Source organism: Geotrypetes seraphini, chromosome 4 (genome assembly GCF_902459505.1).
Source record: "Geotrypetes seraphini chromosome 4, aGeoSer1.1, whole genome shotgun sequence".
NCBI lineage: Eukaryota > Metazoa > Chordata > Amphibia > Gymnophiona > Dermophiidae > Geotrypetes > Geotrypetes seraphini.
This window is the reverse complement of record NC_047087.1, coordinates 279,210,475-279,227,332: the sequence shown is the minus strand read 5'-3', so window position 1 is coordinate 279,227,332 and position 16,858 is coordinate 279,210,475. Positions and strand designations below refer to the sequence as shown.

The 16,858-nt window shown below is 41.8% G+C and overlaps 1 protein-coding gene across 1 annotated transcript in view; it reads left to right on the top strand.

Moving 5' to 3' along the window:
• ABCC2 (ATP binding cassette subfamily C member 2) overlaps positions 1-16,858 on the top strand; it is a 133,853-nt gene that overhangs the window by 83,478 nt on the left and 33,517 nt on the right. Inside the window, exons 15-19 of the mRNA XM_033943489.1 lie at positions 1,645-1,711; positions 3,034-3,160; positions 6,918-7,094; positions 8,508-8,675; positions 15,746-15,932. Of these exons, the coding sequence (XP_033799380.1) occupies positions 1,645-1,711; positions 3,034-3,160; positions 6,918-7,094; positions 8,508-8,675; positions 15,746-15,932 (726 nt within the window). The remainder of the gene's footprint in view (positions 1-1,644; positions 1,712-3,033; positions 3,161-6,917; positions 7,095-8,507; positions 8,676-15,745; positions 15,933-16,858) is intronic.

Here is a 16,858-nt window from a genome sequence, read left to right as displayed (position 1 = left end):
ACTAAAACGGTCAGTGGTCTTTGTCGTAAGGCATATAGGGATAGTCTTAAAGATCTTAATCTGTATACTTTGGAGGAAAGGCGGGAGAGGGGGTGATATGATAGCGACGTTTAAATACCTACATAATATAAGAGTTGAGTCTTTTTCATTTGAAAGGAAGCTCTGGAATGAGAGGGCATAGGATGAAGTTAAGAGGTGATAGGCTCAGGATTAATCTAAGGAAATACTTTTTTACAGAAAGGGTGGTGGATGCGTGGAACAGTCTCCTTGAAGAGATGGTGGAAACAGAAACTGTGTCTGAATTCAAGAAATCATGGGACAGGCACATGGGATCTCTTATGGCGGGGGGGGGGGGGGGGGGAGAGTGGATGCCACGGATGGGCAGATTGGAAGGGCCATTTGGCCTTTATCTGCCATCATGTTTCTATTTGTCTATGGTTCTACTCCACCCTGTTTTTATGTTTATTAAAATTTGATATACCGCTCCAGCTTCCAACAGTTGCAATATCATATCAATGTTTCAGGGGACATACGTTGAAAACCAGTTGAATTAGCCTAATAACTATGGTCCTTATTGGGTAAATCCACGCCAAAAGCTGGTGAGGTATTGAAGTTTCTGATTAATTTATAATACTGGCTCTTTGTGGCTACTGTGGTACTGCATTCTTTATTGAATCACAGCTCTTTATTATATTTTTAGCTCTCAAGCCAATATATTAAAATCAAACATCTATCATTCTCAACAAAATGATGATTCAGTTTCCAATAACGCTGCAACTAATCATATGATTAGATAATATATTGCAATGTCTAAAAAATCCGACCATTTTTTATCGTACCCATGGCGGAACAAGAGTAAAAGTCAATAGCAGCGTCAATGGATTGTGCAAAAGTACAAACTGTGCAAAGAATTTTTTATATAATGTGCTGAAGTGCTCTTAAAGTGCTAGATAAAGTGCCAAGTGCTTTTTACTTCAATGCCTGGCCCCCCGACCCAGGTTTCGTTTTCTTCGTCAGGAGGGGTCTTCTCAGGCAAACTACACCGGTGTCGTTCCCCGATGTAGTTTGCCTGAGAAGACCCCTCCTGACGAAGAAAACGAAACCTGGGTCGGGGGGCCAGGCATTGAAGTAAAAAGCACTTGGCACTTTATCTAGCACTTTAAGAGCACTTCAGCACATTATATAAAAAATTATTTGCACAGTTTGTACTTTTGCACAATCCATTGACGCTGCTATTGACTTTTACTCTTGTTCCGCCATGGGTACGGTAAAAAATGGTCGGATTTTTTAGACATTGCGATATATTATCTAATCATATGATTAGTTGCAGCGTTATTGGAAACTGAATCATCATTTTGTTGAGAATGATAGATGTTTGATTTTAATATATTGGCTTGAGAGCTAAAAATATAATAAAGAGCTGTGATTCAATAAAGAATACTATTATTTTCATCACAGAATCTTAGTGATTTTCTCCCTACTAGTAAATTTATACTGTGGTACTGCAGCCATCTGCTGGATAGACAGACAGACAGATGCACTCCCTCACAAGCTGTATTCTAAAGACAGAAATATTTAAGAACTTTAAAAAATAGCCTACTGTTAGTCTCATGATTCTGATGTTCTGGATGCTTCTTCATTCAGATTCTGCCATCTACTTGTCTGATGCTACCTTTTCCTGGGAACAAGATGGAGAACCAGCCATCAAGAAGTAAGTAGAAGTCTTTTTGCAAATTAATGTCCTTGAACAGTCTGATTCCCTTCCTTGCTAAGCACTGTATTAATTTTCTGGTCTGACATGATGCATTGATTACATTCTGCCTTGCAGTGGCATGTGGTCAGGGCCTTCAGGGGATTTGCCCCACACCCTAAAGGCCCTGAGGGCACTGCTCTGAATTTGATTGGTCGAGCAGGCAATAGGCAGATGCTGCTCAGCCAATCAAATTCAGTACTATCAGGGCCTATAGGGGGTTCAGAGAATCCCCAGCCCGTCCTGTTTTTTTGGGGGGGTTTGGTTTTATTTTTTTTTGGGGGGGGGTATTTTTTGTTTGATGCAGTTTGACTGGTTGAGTAGACTGTCTATTCAACAAATCCAAACTACATCAAGCAAAAAGTAAACAAATAAATAAAAAAAAGGGCTGCAGAGTTAGGGATTCGCTGACTCCCCTGAACGCAATCATCACTGCTGCTTTGTAATCACATAAATAATTATGCTGCTTTTATGTTCAGTTTTCTTCAGTCAATGTCAGGTAAAGGTTGGGTTGTTAAACTGTACGTTATGATTTGTTCCAAGATTTCTTTCCAACTGATTTCAGAAGCACAAATGAGAAACAGGAAGGAATCAAGAAGCAATTCTGAATGTGTGCATGGTGAGCTCTTATCCCACGAGGCTACTAGGGGGTCATGTGTGTAGACAGCTGTGGCACACAGGCCTGCATTCTGCTTAACACACTGCACAATTAAGCAGTCGTGCTATAATGTTTCGCTACAAGTGGGTCCCATTCTCACAGTTCCTTCCCTTGTTCACTCATTGTCTGTTTACCTCATACACAGTACTATTTTTTTTTTAATGTTCTTTAACTGTTGGCATCTGTCTGATTTTTATGCCATAGTGTTATTGATTTGTTTTGTAACACCAATAAACTTTGACATTTTAAACTCCTGAAAGTCCAGGACCTGGTTCCACTTTTCTCTTCTCACCCATTGGCTTTGGTGGTACCAAAGGTCCATTACTGTGGGCAGTAGGACCACCATTTGGGCGTAGACCACCCCACAGTGGTTTTGTCTCTTAGCATGTCTTATGCATTCAACACCATTTCTGTTAAGAAACAAAAGGGAAACATATATTCATAGAAGAGTGGTAAGGGCATGCAGCAATCTCCCCTTAGTGACAAATTGAGCAAGACATGGGACAGGAACAGAAGATCTTCAACCAGGCAACACCAAGTATTCAAATGGGTCTGTGGTATTATAGTAGGTAAGTGAAATGGACAGAATGGTTTTTATCTATTCTTTGATTTATTTTTGTTTTAGTGTTGACCTGGATATTAAACCGGGCAAATTGGTGGCTGTAGTGGGAAGTGTGGGGTCTGGAAAATCCTCCCTCATATCAGCTATGCTGGGTGAAATGGACAATGTCAAAGGATACATCAACATAAAGGTGAGAAACACCAGTATAATTTTTTGAAAGTTGCTATGGAGTTGAAGAGACGTAATAGTGATGTTATAGTATCATCGTGTGATACTATTCTGTCATACTTAACAGTGGATGACTCAGGAATACCATGCAATTAGTGCTCTAAGAGCTTGATTTTAGTGTTTTTTTATTACTTGTCTTTTCCAAACCTGATCTTAAGAAGAGATATATTTTCAAGAATGTGAGATATATTTCCCTGTCCAAATTAGCTTACAAACTTAAGGCAGCGGAGGCTTGAAGTAATGATACGGGGGGCACATTTTCCCTGTCCCCATGGGATCTCTCTGTTCCTGTCCCCGTGATTTCTTCCCCTGTCCCATTCCTGCAAGCTCTACCTTAACCATACAAGCCTCGAACACTTATGATTTTAAAGTGTTCGAGGCTTGTGCAGCACTGCCACATTTCACCTAGTCCAGGGGTAGGCAATTCCGGTCCTCGAGAGCCGGAGCCAGGTCAGGTTTTCAGGATCCCCACCATGAATATGAATGAGATGGATTTGCATGCCTCCTTGAGATGCAGATCTATATCGTGCATATTTATTGTGGATATCCTGAAAACCTGACCTAGCTCCAGCTCTCGAGAACTGGAATTGCCTACCCCTGACCTAGTGAGAGATACAAATGAAAACCTGTCTTTTCTTTCTCATTCACAAAATCAGCTCTATAACAAATTATCTTTTAGTGCATTAGTAACAAGCAAATGTATGGTGTATCTTTCTTCTAAGCATTGCATATATGTAATATTAAGCTTATTTCTACACAATATATTATATGCAAACTCATGGCTGTTATCATCATTAATTATACTTCCCGCTGCACCTCTTTGAGGGAACTGAGGCCAGCAGCTCTTGCACACCCAGAAAAGACTAACCAAAAACACACATAAAGCTACAGCCTCAGCACCCTGTGGTTGTGGGTTCAAACCCACGCTGTTCCTTGTGACCCTGGGCAAGTCACTTAATCCCTCCTTTGCCTCAGGTACATTAAATACTGGGACAGACAGGGAACAATGCTCAAGTGCCAGAATAAATTCATGTAAACCATTCTGAGCTCCCCTGGGAGAACAGTATAGAAAATTGAATGAATAAATAGTGTTGAAAAGGATTTAGGTCCCAATTCCTGCCCCATACTTTCTCTGTCTCTGTCATTTGGAAGACAGGTACCTGGGGACATATCTTAAAGACCAGAAATCATCTTCCAAAACATGTCCGCTTTAATATCAGCTTCACATTCTTTTTATATCATTCTACACGAATCAGTATTGTCAGCATGTGTCAGCATGTGACGTAAACACAAACCATATATGGACACAGGTCACATGAAACTTTAAACACATCAGCATTTTTTCTATCTGGAGACTGAAGTCCACAGAGGGTCAGAAAAAGCCTTAACCAGCAGAGCCCCTAATCTAAATCTGTCTGTAAATACGGCTTAACAAAACAATTGAATTCACTTCACAACATCTCTGTTTAAACATACATGTCCTTGTACTCTCTTCAAGGAAGGAAAGACAAACAGGGCCTGGTTTTTACAGCTTGAAAACAAGGCCTAAGGACTTGATACGTATCCCTTCAAGTGTGACAAGATTCAGCCTCTGATAACGAGAGCTGGTATTGTGACATCATAATGCCTCATTCCACCAATACCTAAGAGCCAAACTCATCAGTGATGTCACAATGGCTTGATTCTTCTAAACTTGGCTCACTTCTGCTCCATTTTTATTTCTAGAGTGGTGCAGTGGTTAAAGCTACAGCCTCAGCACCCTGAAGTTGTGGGTTCAAACTCATGCTGCTCCTTGTGACCCTGGGCAAGTCACGTAATCCCCCCATTGCCCCAGGTACATTAGATAGATTATGAGCCCACCAGGACAGACAGGGAAACATGCTTGAATACCTGAATACATTCATGTAAACTGTTCTAAGCTCCCCTGGGAAAACGGTATAGAAAATTGAATAAATTACAATTTGGGGGACCTTTAAAGCCCTCTTACCACTTCTTCTGCCCCAACCATTTCCCGCAAAAATATGAAAGTGCAGAAACTTTTTGAAGAACTCTCATAGAAACAGAATGGCTTGTAAGAAATAAAGAAATGGGGAGAAAAAATGTGCAGCCTTAATCCTTATTTCTCTTTAGCTATATCAGCAGTGCAGGGAGATCATGTATTCTAGCCTGTCTTCTGTTAGCTCACGGTTTACATTATTGGTTATTATTTATTATTATTATTTTAAAATTTCTTACTCGCTACATTCATAATTACAAAATCTACTACTATAAGACAACAACTTATACAAACATTACATAAACATAAAATCGACTTCATTTCAGAGCTGTAGTTCTAATAACAGATTGATCCGAAAAGTATCGCACAAACAATTCTGTTTTTATCAATTTCCTAAAACTTAATAGCGTAGTGAAGTTACAGGGAAATACTTTTAAAACCCAATAGGAGGAAAAGTTTTTTCACTCAGAGAATAGTTAAGTTCTGGAACGCATTGCCAGAGGTTGTGGTAAGAGCGGATAGCGTAGCTGGTTTTAAGAAAGGTTTGGACAAGTTCCTGGAGGAAAAGTCCATAGTCTGTTATTGAGACAGACAAGGAGGAAGCCACTGCTTGCCCTGTATTGGTCAATTGCTGTAGAATAATCACTCTATAAATCGTTTGCAATGAACAAGTTTGGTTATATATCAACTGCTGGTTGAACTTATGCTCAGAGACATGAAGGCACCGGAGAGAAAGGTTCATTTCTGACAATTCTTTGAGACTGCATTGCCCATATTCAGAAAAGTTGTTGAAGTTTATTATCAGTTCCCTGAAGCAGTACCGAAATGTGTCAAAACCAGCGAGTTATAAACCTAAGTTTGTTTCTCTCAATGCTTTTTCAACTTGTCAGAGTAATATATAGGCCAGATAGCCTAAGTGGCATCACTAAGCTAAATATTTGATTACCTGAAAATCAACTTAAGATTGTTTTAAACAATGCGAAGATTGGGTGGTGAGGCGGTAGTGTTTGGGTCTCCCCTGTTACTGCCTTCATGTCTCTGAGCATGAGTTCTATCAGCAGTTGATATATAACCAAACTTGTTCATTGCAAACGATTTATAGAGTGATTATTCTGCAGCAATTGACACAATCACTTTTAATCACTCAATATTTACAATTGATTGAGTTCTTTGTCCCGCATTTTCGTTTGATTGAGTCTGCCCTGTATTGGTAGCATGGAATATTGCTACTCCTTGGGTTTTGGCCAGGTACTAGTGACCTGGATTGGCCACCTTGAGAACGGGCTACTGGGCTTGATGGACCATTGGTCTGACCCAGTAAGGTTATTCTTATGTTCTTAAGAGCTTTCTTTACTTTAAGCGGTATGGCATTCCATAACAACACACCTTGAACTGTGAGGATAGCTCCCTAATCTCACCAGCTTCAATGAAGGCACCTCTAAACCGCATTGCTCCTCAGACTGCAACTTCTGACTTGGCTATAGGGGTACCTTGTCAAAAGATTGGGAAATTTGGATTTGCTAAGATTTAAATTTTCTGATGATGTCTGAAAGGGAAATCAAATTAACTGAAATGCTACGTAGCAAAAGTATTTCTTATAGGATGCGAATGGAACTGGATTTTGCTGAACCTTGGTTTCCATCACTCATACAATTGCTTATTATTCTATTTAGCCTTTATTACTGTTTGAGGTGGCACTTACTCTTCCGTTTTTCCATTCCAGGGATCTGTGGCTTATGTTCCTCAGCAAGCTTGGATTCAGAATGACACTTTGCAGGCTAATATACTTTTTGGATCACAACTGGATGAGAAGCGATATCAGAAGGTTCTAGAATTATGTGCTCTTCTTCCAGACCTGGAATTGCTTCCAGCAGGAGATAAGACAGAGATTGGCGAGAAGGTAGGACAAGGCTTTAATGAACTATAAAATATCCCTGCCGTTGTGAGGTATTTGGTGTGGTTGTTAATACGTTTAAGGCCAGATTCTATAAACAGTGCTGAGTGGTGCCTACATTTTAATTCACAAATCACAAGCATTTCAAATGATATTGAAATTTATTTTCAATCAGTAACACACATGCAATGATTAGGTGGTGGGTTCTCCTATAAGGCTTGTCCCTGACAGGATTACATTCTTTTGAGCATTTGTGAGATTGAAATCAATTTTTTGAGTACATGATGCTTTCATCAAAATACTTTGGGCACATGGTATGATTACTATATTCTACATTTCATATAGACACAGCCGCTGAGCTGATCGTGGCAAAGAAATCTCCCTGCCGCGATCAGCTGAGCAGCCGTGGCAGGGAACCTCCCCTACTGCAAAGTCGGGTGGCAGAAGGGATGCCCACTCCCTCCTGCTTCCATCCCTGAACCCTCCCAAAATTGTCTGCAGCAGGAGGAATAGCTAATCCCCGAACCCCCCCTCAAAGTTCTCCGGAAAAAGGGATGCCCACTCCCTCCTGTCAGAACTCCTGAAACAACCTCCCCCCAATTGCGATAGGTAAGAGGAATGCTCACTTCCTTCTGCCAGCAGGCCCCCCCGAACCTGTCACCCCCCAAACATGGATACCCCTAAAAACAAAATCCCAACACCCCCCCAGACCTCAACCCCCCACCTTGGCACCCCAAAACTCAACCTGACCCCCCTGTACCTTTTTGTAGTGCCGACTCCCTCCGGCCAGCAGGCCTACCTCTTCACAATGACAGGCCTTCCCCTTCCCAGTGCATCCTGGGATGCACCAGGTAAGGGCCTAAGGCCCTGATTGGCCCAGGCACGTAAGGCCCCTCCCAAAGCAGGAGTCTTAGGCACCTGGGCCAACCGAAGTCTTAAGCCGCCTTCCCAGTGTATTCTGGAATGCACTGGGAGTGGCCTAAGACTCTGGCCAGAAACCTAAGGCTGAGTTAGGGGGATGGCCTTTTCCCCGTGCCCACAGTGAGCACTTTTTCTCCCCCACCGTTTTGGCGGGTTACCCGCGGCTAGCCGTGTCATTCTCTATTTACAGGTACTTCAAGCATATTCCCTATCTGTCCTGGTAGGCTCACAATCTATCTAATATGTGTGATTAGACTAGGGGTGTCAAAGTCCCTCCTCGAGGGCCGCAATCCAGTCGGGTTTTCAGGATTTCCCCAATGAATATGCATGAGATCTATTTACATGCACTGCTTTCATTGTATGCTAATAGATCTCATGCATATTCATTGGGGAAATCCTGAAAACCCGACTGGATTGTGGCCCTCAAGAAGGGACTTTGACACCACTGGGTTAGACAAAGCCACAGCTAATATCTTTTTTTGTTTGTGTGTGTTTCAGGGGATAAACTTGAGCGGGGGTCAGAAACAACGAGTCAGCTTGGCCAGGGCAGTCTACAGTGATGCTGACATTTATATTCTCGATGATCCACTTTCTGCTGTAGATGCCCATGTTGGAAAGCACCTCTTCGAGAAGGTGGTTGGCCCAAAGGGAATACTAAAGAATAAAGTAAGAAAGCTCTTTTATTTTGGACAGCATATTTACTTAGCTATTAGTACTTCAACTTGATATATATGTATCATATACGAGGTCTGTTCAAAAAGTTCTAGGGCTGATTTTATAAAAATTTATTAGATAATCTTTCAACTCATTCCATTGGGTTCCCTTCTCTACGTATACACTTTTCCCAATGTCGTTTCCACTTCTGGAAACAGTCCTTAAACACATCTTCAGGCATCACCAGAAGTCAGTATTCAAAGATTTAATTGGCCAGAAATGGCTCCTACTGCTGAAAATAAGCAGTTAGCACCAACTGAAAACCAGCTATTATGGGGCATTCCAGGAGTTGGCACTTAATGGGTTAAATGTTCAGCACTTAACCAGCCAGGTTAAGTGCATAAACAGGATCACATAAAAGTTAATCCTATCTGTATGCGGTGACTTGTAGATGGTTAAGTTCTGAATATCGCACTTAAGTGACCATGTTTGGCTGGCTCTGGTAACCTAGAAATTCAAAGCTGGTGCCTGGACATGGCCCTGGCATTGAATTTATGGGTTTAATGCTGGTGGCGGTTAGCAAAATGCTGTAGTTGCTGGTTGAATATCAGACCCCAATTTATATGCAGTGCTGGATAGACAGAGATGAGGGACATTCCCTGCTGCATGGAGCTCAAAATCTAGTTAAGACCAGGGTTACCAGATTTTCCATCCGGAAAATCCAGACCCCTAGACCTGCTCCCAGGCCTGCCCAGTCCCACCCTTCCCCGCCCCAGCCCTGCCTCCAAGCCCGCTCCCCGCTGCCTGCTCTCGTCAGGCAGGACATCCGCACATGCGCGAATGCCCTCCAGCCCGAAGGAAAGCGTTTAAAAACCAGGACAAAGTGCCGGGTTTTGAAAAGCCGTCCAGACATGTCCTCAAAAGGAGGGCTTTTCCGGGGAAATCTGGATGTCTGGTAACCCTAGTTAAGACATACTGAAATAATTTTTTAGTAATCACTTAACTAGTGGGGGAGTGACCTGCTGGTTAGAGCAGCTGCCTCAACACACTGAGGTTCTGAGTTCGATTCCCACTAGCAGGTCACTTAACACTTCATTGCCCCAGGTACAAAATAAATACCTCTCTAAAATATGTAAACTGCTTTGACTGTAACCACAAATAGAAAAAGTGGTATAGCAAGTCCCATCCCCTTTAGTATAGTACACCATGTAATGTAGGATAGTCAAGATCAGGAAGAGTCAATGTTTTTTGATCAAAAGCAATCTCAAAAAGGTGGCTCTTTCAGTATGATTTAAATGTGGATAGAAATGGAGCAAGAATCTCCAACTCAGGAAGACTGTTCCAGGCATACAGTGTCACAAGATAGAAAGAACAGAGGCTGGAATTAGCAATGGAGGAGAAAGGTACAGATAAGAGCAGCTTGCCCAATGAGTGGAGCTCATCTGTAGGGATGTAGGGTGAGATAAGAGAATATATAGGTGCTTGAAGTTTGGAGCTGTAGAGGTGTTTCTGTAGGTGAGTAGAAACAATCTGAACTTAATACAGAAATAGATGGGAAGCCAGTATGTGAAGCCTTGAAAAGAGGGGTAACATGGTTATAACAATGCTGGAGGAAATATATTGGAGAAAATGGTTCAGTGGGAGACCTGTGAGAAGGAGATTGAATTAGTTGAACATGAGAGAGTGGATCGTACAAGGAGCTGCAGCCACCGCCCATAGCTTTGAACAGAAAAATGACTGCAGCAAGGGAGCTGGCCAGAAACTAAACACTCGCTGGAGGGAGACACAGAAGAGAGAGAGAGAGAGAGACCTACAACTCGTTACTCTTGCTTGCTTGCTTCGGGCCTTCCTCCACGGACACAGAAAGTAGGAGGGACCCGGCAGCGAGGAAGGCCCAAAGCAAGCACGAGCAGCGAGTTGTGAATACTGCACTGCTGAAGGGTGTGTGAGACAGGGGGGAGGGAAGGGGGAAGAGAAATGCTGCTGCTGCACAGGGAAGGGGGAAGAGAAATGCTGCTACTGCTGCACCCAATTGGGGAGAGACAGGGAAGGAGAGCGAAGGAAGACAAGGGAGAGGAGAGGAACGAGAGATGCCAAGTCCATAGGAGGGAGGAAAAGGAAAGAAGGAAAGGAGATACCAGACCATGGAGGGGGAGGGAGAGATGCCTAGGCATGGGGGGAGGGAAGAAGGCAAATGCCAGACCAAGAGAAAAAAAGGAAGGAGGGAGGGAGAGAAAGGAATGAGAGGAGATGCCAGATAATGGAGGGGGAGGGGGAGATGGAAGGAGAGGAGAGAGATGCCAGGGCATGGGGGTGGGAAGGGAAATTAAGGAGACAAATGCCAGACCAGAGGGAAAGGAGGGAGAGGAGGTGCCAGAGCATGGAGGGAAAGAGATGACAAGGCAGGGGGGAGGGAAGGGAAAGAGATAGAGATGCCAGACCATGGGGTGGAGTGGGAAGGAAGGAAGGAAGGAAGGAAGGAAAGGAGAAGATAGAGATGCCATAGAATAGGGGAGGGGGGTGGAGATAGAAAATGGAGATAGGATGAATCTGAAATGAATCATGTACAAAGGAGAGAAGGGGCACAGGATATACAGTTTATTGAAGAGACATAGAAAGAGGGAAGATGCCATATGGAAGAGAGAGAGGGTGGACAATGGATGGAAAGAGCAGAGAGGGTGGACAGTAGATGGAAAGGGCAGAGAGGGTAGACAGTGGATGGAAGGGACAGAGAGAGTGTGGGCAATAGATGGAAGTTGTAGAGAAAGAAGGCAGAAGCTTGGTAGAAGGGGCAAAGAGAGGGCAGATGTTGCATGGAAGGGAGAAAGGACAGAGAGTGAAGAGAAGATAATTAAAGCAGAAACGACAAAAAGTAGAAAGATTTTTTTGTTGCTTTAATTAGAATCAAGTAGCATTGAAACTGAATTGATAAGTTTATAAATAGGAAATGGAAATAAATCAATCTTTTATTTAGACTAAACCCCTTTCTTCAGGTCAGGACAGGATACCATAACAGCAGTATACTGTACTGTTTTGAAGAAAGATGTAGCCTCTGAAAACTAATTGAAAAATGGATTAGGCCAATAAAATGGTATTTTCTTATTTCTCATTATTTGTTTTATTTCTATTTGTTAATTTGTAAAGTGGTGATTGTTAAATATCATTTTTTTCAAATTTACATCTACTGTCTTTATATTTTGCACAGTATTAGGGGACATGTGTCACTGTTTCTGTGGTGTTGTTTTGTTGCATTGTATGCAGAGTCTGGTTTCTTGGTGGTTCAGTTTAACTTTTGTCTACATATTTCTATTTTTAGTTTGTGATTATTCCATTTGGGTGAGGGTGTATCTTTGTTCTGTGTGTATGAAAAGGACATGGTTTTCTGTTGGCATTGACTGTACAGGATCAATTGACGGTGCAGGATCTGGCTTGTTTAGTTTTACAATGTGTGTGTTAGTGTTCTAGTGCTCACTGCAGCCTTTAAGATGCTGCCTTTTCCTAGGTACACTCTTGTGCGATATGTGGATTGTTATTAAAAATCATAAAAATGATGGGCCCTGGGTGTCACATATGCTAGGTAAGCCACTGCTGCACAATAAAAAGATTTCATGTTACCTATGAGAGACTGAGTTAGTCCTGGTTTTATTCCATTGCACAGTTAGAGATGCAGTTCAGTTTCCTTTAAGAGATCAAAATACATTCAAACAATGTGGCCAAGGCAGAGTTGATGCAAGCTGACCTAAGCGACAAGGATGGTAGTCATAGAAGCAGATACAGTTAATGGAAGATAAAAGATATTGCATTGGAGAATCAAATATAAAATCAAGCCCGACATAGCCATGTTTTGCCTGGCAAAGACTGATTCAGGGATAAAACATTACTGTTAAAATATTTAGAACCATAAATAAGTATCACAGAATCATATAAAATCATAATAGAATCATAACATAGATATATAAAAAAACCAAGATCAGTATCAGATCTTAGGAAATAATAAATAAATAAATAAAAAATTACAGCAAATATAAATAAATGAATAAATAATTATATAAAAATGTGCATCTCCAAGAACATGCAATGTGACATACTATATTGGCACCATCCAATATCACAGCCCTAAATACTTTAAATTGTTCAATACACTAATAAATAAACATTTAAATATAATATTGTGCAAAGTGCTCAGACCCAACTGTGGTTGCTAGTGGGACCATCATCGCTGTCTTTACAGTCCCTTGCCTCTCTGGGTTACCGTTCAAACATTCATATATAATGTCATATAGTGGTAACTTATCTGAAGTTGCTGATGGGAGGCCCGTTGTTGATTACTCGGCAGCCACAGACAGGATCAATGAAAGTGCTTGTGCTCGATAAGTGTTCATTTTTAAAAACGATTAAGTGTCATTCTGTTTATTTATTAGTTCATTGAACAATTTAAAGTATTTAGAGCTGTGATATTGGATGGTGACCAGTTATATCATCACAGAATATTTGTATTTATATCCCTAGTAGCTGAATATACATACTATATTGGCAAACATCAAAATAAGAGTGGGGACTAGAATAAGGCACATAACATACCCTAATGAAGTGAATCTTTCAATTCACCAAAGGCAATACTGCAATAGTGCAAATATATGTTAACAGCTAGTCTCATAAAAATACCATGTGTTTCATTGATGTCATAGGGCACAACACAGCTGCCACAACTAAAAAACATCTAAAAATATATATATATATTTTTAATCTTTATTGAATTTCCAAAACATTGGCAGTGCATTACAGATAATATAACATTAAAAGTTTGAATAAAATGCACCTTAATATACAAATAAAGAAGAAAATAACCATTTCCCCCTCTTTCTCTTATTATAACGTTAACTCATATTAATTATTACCAATATTATACTTATATAGTTTAATTCCTCAAAATATCCCTCCCTCCCTTCCCCCCACCCTGGATGTGCAAGGAGATCTACGAAAGAAAAACAATCATTATATTATTCTTATTGTTTGTTAACAAATGTAGTCAATGGGCTCCTTATTTTATTAAATAAATTACTAAAACCTAAGCATCCCGCGTTTATTCTTTCATATTTATACGTATTACACACACTCGCCCACCAGAATGAGTCATTAATTTTTAAAAATCTTTGCCTAAGCAAAATAAAAATAAAGATATGAAGGGTGGAATTTGCTTAGGTGCCTGTTATGAATAAAACAGGGGTGGGATTGGGACTTTTATACCACCTTTTTGTAGTTTTTACAACCACACTCAAAGCAGTTTAAGTTCAATCCGTTTTATAAGAATTTTAATGAATACATTACAATAATAAGGTAACAATGACCAGTAATCAAAATCAGCAACATAGCTTGGTACATGTTGTCATCATTATCACACAAGGATGAGTAGTAGGAAACGTCCTACCAAAACAGGAATCAATGAATAAAAGAAAAATAGAACAGGTCAGACGTGTATTTTATCCATATTAAGTCATAATATTTGTGATACAAGGATTGACATATCAAATAGGGCAGAGAGCATGAGTCATAAACAGCAAAATGGCAGAGCAGAAATAGGAAAGCTAAGAACTAAACAGTAACAGAGCCAGAGACATGGTTGAAACCGCCTGGAGCAGCAGCAGAACACAGCACATTAACGGGAATTTAAATGAGAGGGAATTGGCGCCCACATTTTTTCAAATCTGTTAAGGAATCCGCGTCTCTCGGCTGCAATTCTTTCGTATTTGGCATAAAGGCATACCGTGTTCCACCATTCATTGTGGGAGACAATGGTAAAATCTTTCCAGTTAGTAAATATAACACGGATAGCTATCAGTAGCAATAACTGTAATACATACAGATACTTCAAGCATTTTCCCTCTCTGTCCTGGTGGGCTCGCAATCTATCTAATGTACCTGGGGCAGTGGAGAATTAAGGGGAAAAGTTAGGCGCTGATAGAGGCACCATTCAAGTACAATTGGCTGCTGTTTAGTGAATCGCGCTAAGCAGAACCTATTTTAGGCCACCTCTAGGCACAGCTAAAAGTTAGGTGCCCATGCGAGCGCATAAGCACGCTTAAGAGCAGCGATTCTATAACAAGGCGCCTAATACGTAGCCACACCCACGCCTAACATGCATAGTGCCTATTTTTTCTGAAGGCCGCCTAAATTTTTAGAGACTTCTTGTTAAGAACATAAGAACATAAGAAGTTGCCTCCACTGGGTCAGACCGTAGGTCCATCTCGCCCAGCGGCCCGCTCCCGCGGCGGCCCACCAGGTCCTTGACCTATGAAGTGAATTTTTGACCTTTACAATCTACCTCTACTTCTATAACCTACTTCTGCTTCTATCTGTATTCCTCAATCCCTTTATCCTTTAGGTACCTATCCAAACCTTCCTTAAACCCCTTTACTGTGCTCTCGCCTACTACAACCTCCGGAAGAGCATTCCATGCGTCCACCACCCTCTGGGTAAAAAAGAACTTCCTAGCATTGGTTCTAAACCTGTCCCCTTTCAATTTCTCCGAGTGACCCCTGGTGCTCGTGGTCCCTCGCAGTTCGAAGAATCTGTCCTTATCCACTTTCTCTATGCCCTTCGCTCTTTCTTGATAGGCGCCTAAGTTTCAGTTATTGCTCATTACAAAGCTTAATTGAGCTTATTATTCAATTTAGATAGGCACCTATCTAGTTGGGCGCCTCCATAATAAGTGCCTAACATTAGGCGCCGGTTACAGAATTTGGGCCTAAGTGACTTGCCGAGGGTCACAAGGAGCAGCACATGGTTTGAACCCACAGCCTCAGGGTGCTGAGGCTATAGCTGTAACCATTACGCCAACTCTCCATCACTAAAAACATTAGCCTTCTGAAAGAATTGATCTGATGGCCCCAAGGACACCTGGCCTAAATGTCCTGGTCACTGATAATTCTGGAGTTTTGATTGTCCATATCAACCTTCTACCTCAACTTTCTGCTGTCCGACTGTAGTACTGGAGTGGCGCCTTGTAAAGATTCCATAAATTCATGGCACATAAAATTTGACTGAGATTTGCTGAGTCATTGTACCCTCTGTTTGCACTGTAGACTCGAATCCTGGTGACGCATGGAGTCAGCTTTCTCCAGCACACAGATGAGATCGTCGTACTGGTGAACGGAGCTGTCTCTGAAACTGGATCTTATAGAACGTTGCTGGAAAGCAAGGGAGCATTTGCAGAGTTTCTAAATACGTATGCAAAACAGAAAGAGCACAAGAAGGGAGAAGAGGCTACAGGTAGATAGTTACAATGCTGCAATAAGGCCTTGCAATCACCAATTGGACCCCAGAGATATTTGCATCTCCTTAGTAATGACCTATGATGTTATAAACACTAAGGGGTCGATGTTCACAAGGATTTGACTAGGCAGGAGAGGCTAGCTGGATGCCAATATTCAGCGGTGCTTAACTGAATTTTGCCACTGAATATCACCGCTAACTGGCTATCACCTAACTGGCTAGGTTAGAGGTGGGCTAGGGGGTGGAGTTAAGATGGAGTACTAGCTTAGCCGGTTAGCGGTGATATTCAGTCTGCTAATTGGCTAAGTATATAAAGTTAGAACAACAAATCAATTGTCCTAACTTTACTTGCCGGTTAATCAGGCACTAGTCAGTGCCTAGTCAACTTCTGGCTCAGTGGACATACCCGCATATACTTGAATATAACGGAGATTTTTGGGCCAAACAAAAAGCAGTCTCTTGAGGTTACTGTGAGAACTCGTGGCAGCCGTTTCTTATTATGGCGAATGCATGGGCTTAAGTGTAGAAGGATTGCTCCTGCCCTGGCTCACAGCTGGACCCACCGAGGATGTAAAATAGACCTGTGGGGGACCAGGAGGGGACGGGGCAAGCTGTTTGAGTGGTTGCAGAGACGGCATGAAGGTCACTGCAAGGAGGGGGAGGGAGGGAGAGATCAGTTGGTTACTTTTGCTCCCTGCACCATTGGACCACGAGGGCAGTAAGGACTGGGACCGGGGACCCGGGGGGGGGGGGGGGCTGCATAGCTGCATAGCCAGCAGACAGGACACCTTAGCACCTTAGGGAGTGGAGGGATCGCTTCTGCCCTGGTACTTGAATATTCAAGTTAACATTTTTCTCTTAAAAAAGGGGAAGGAAATATTATTTTGGTTAATATTCAGATAGGTTTATATTCGAGTATACTG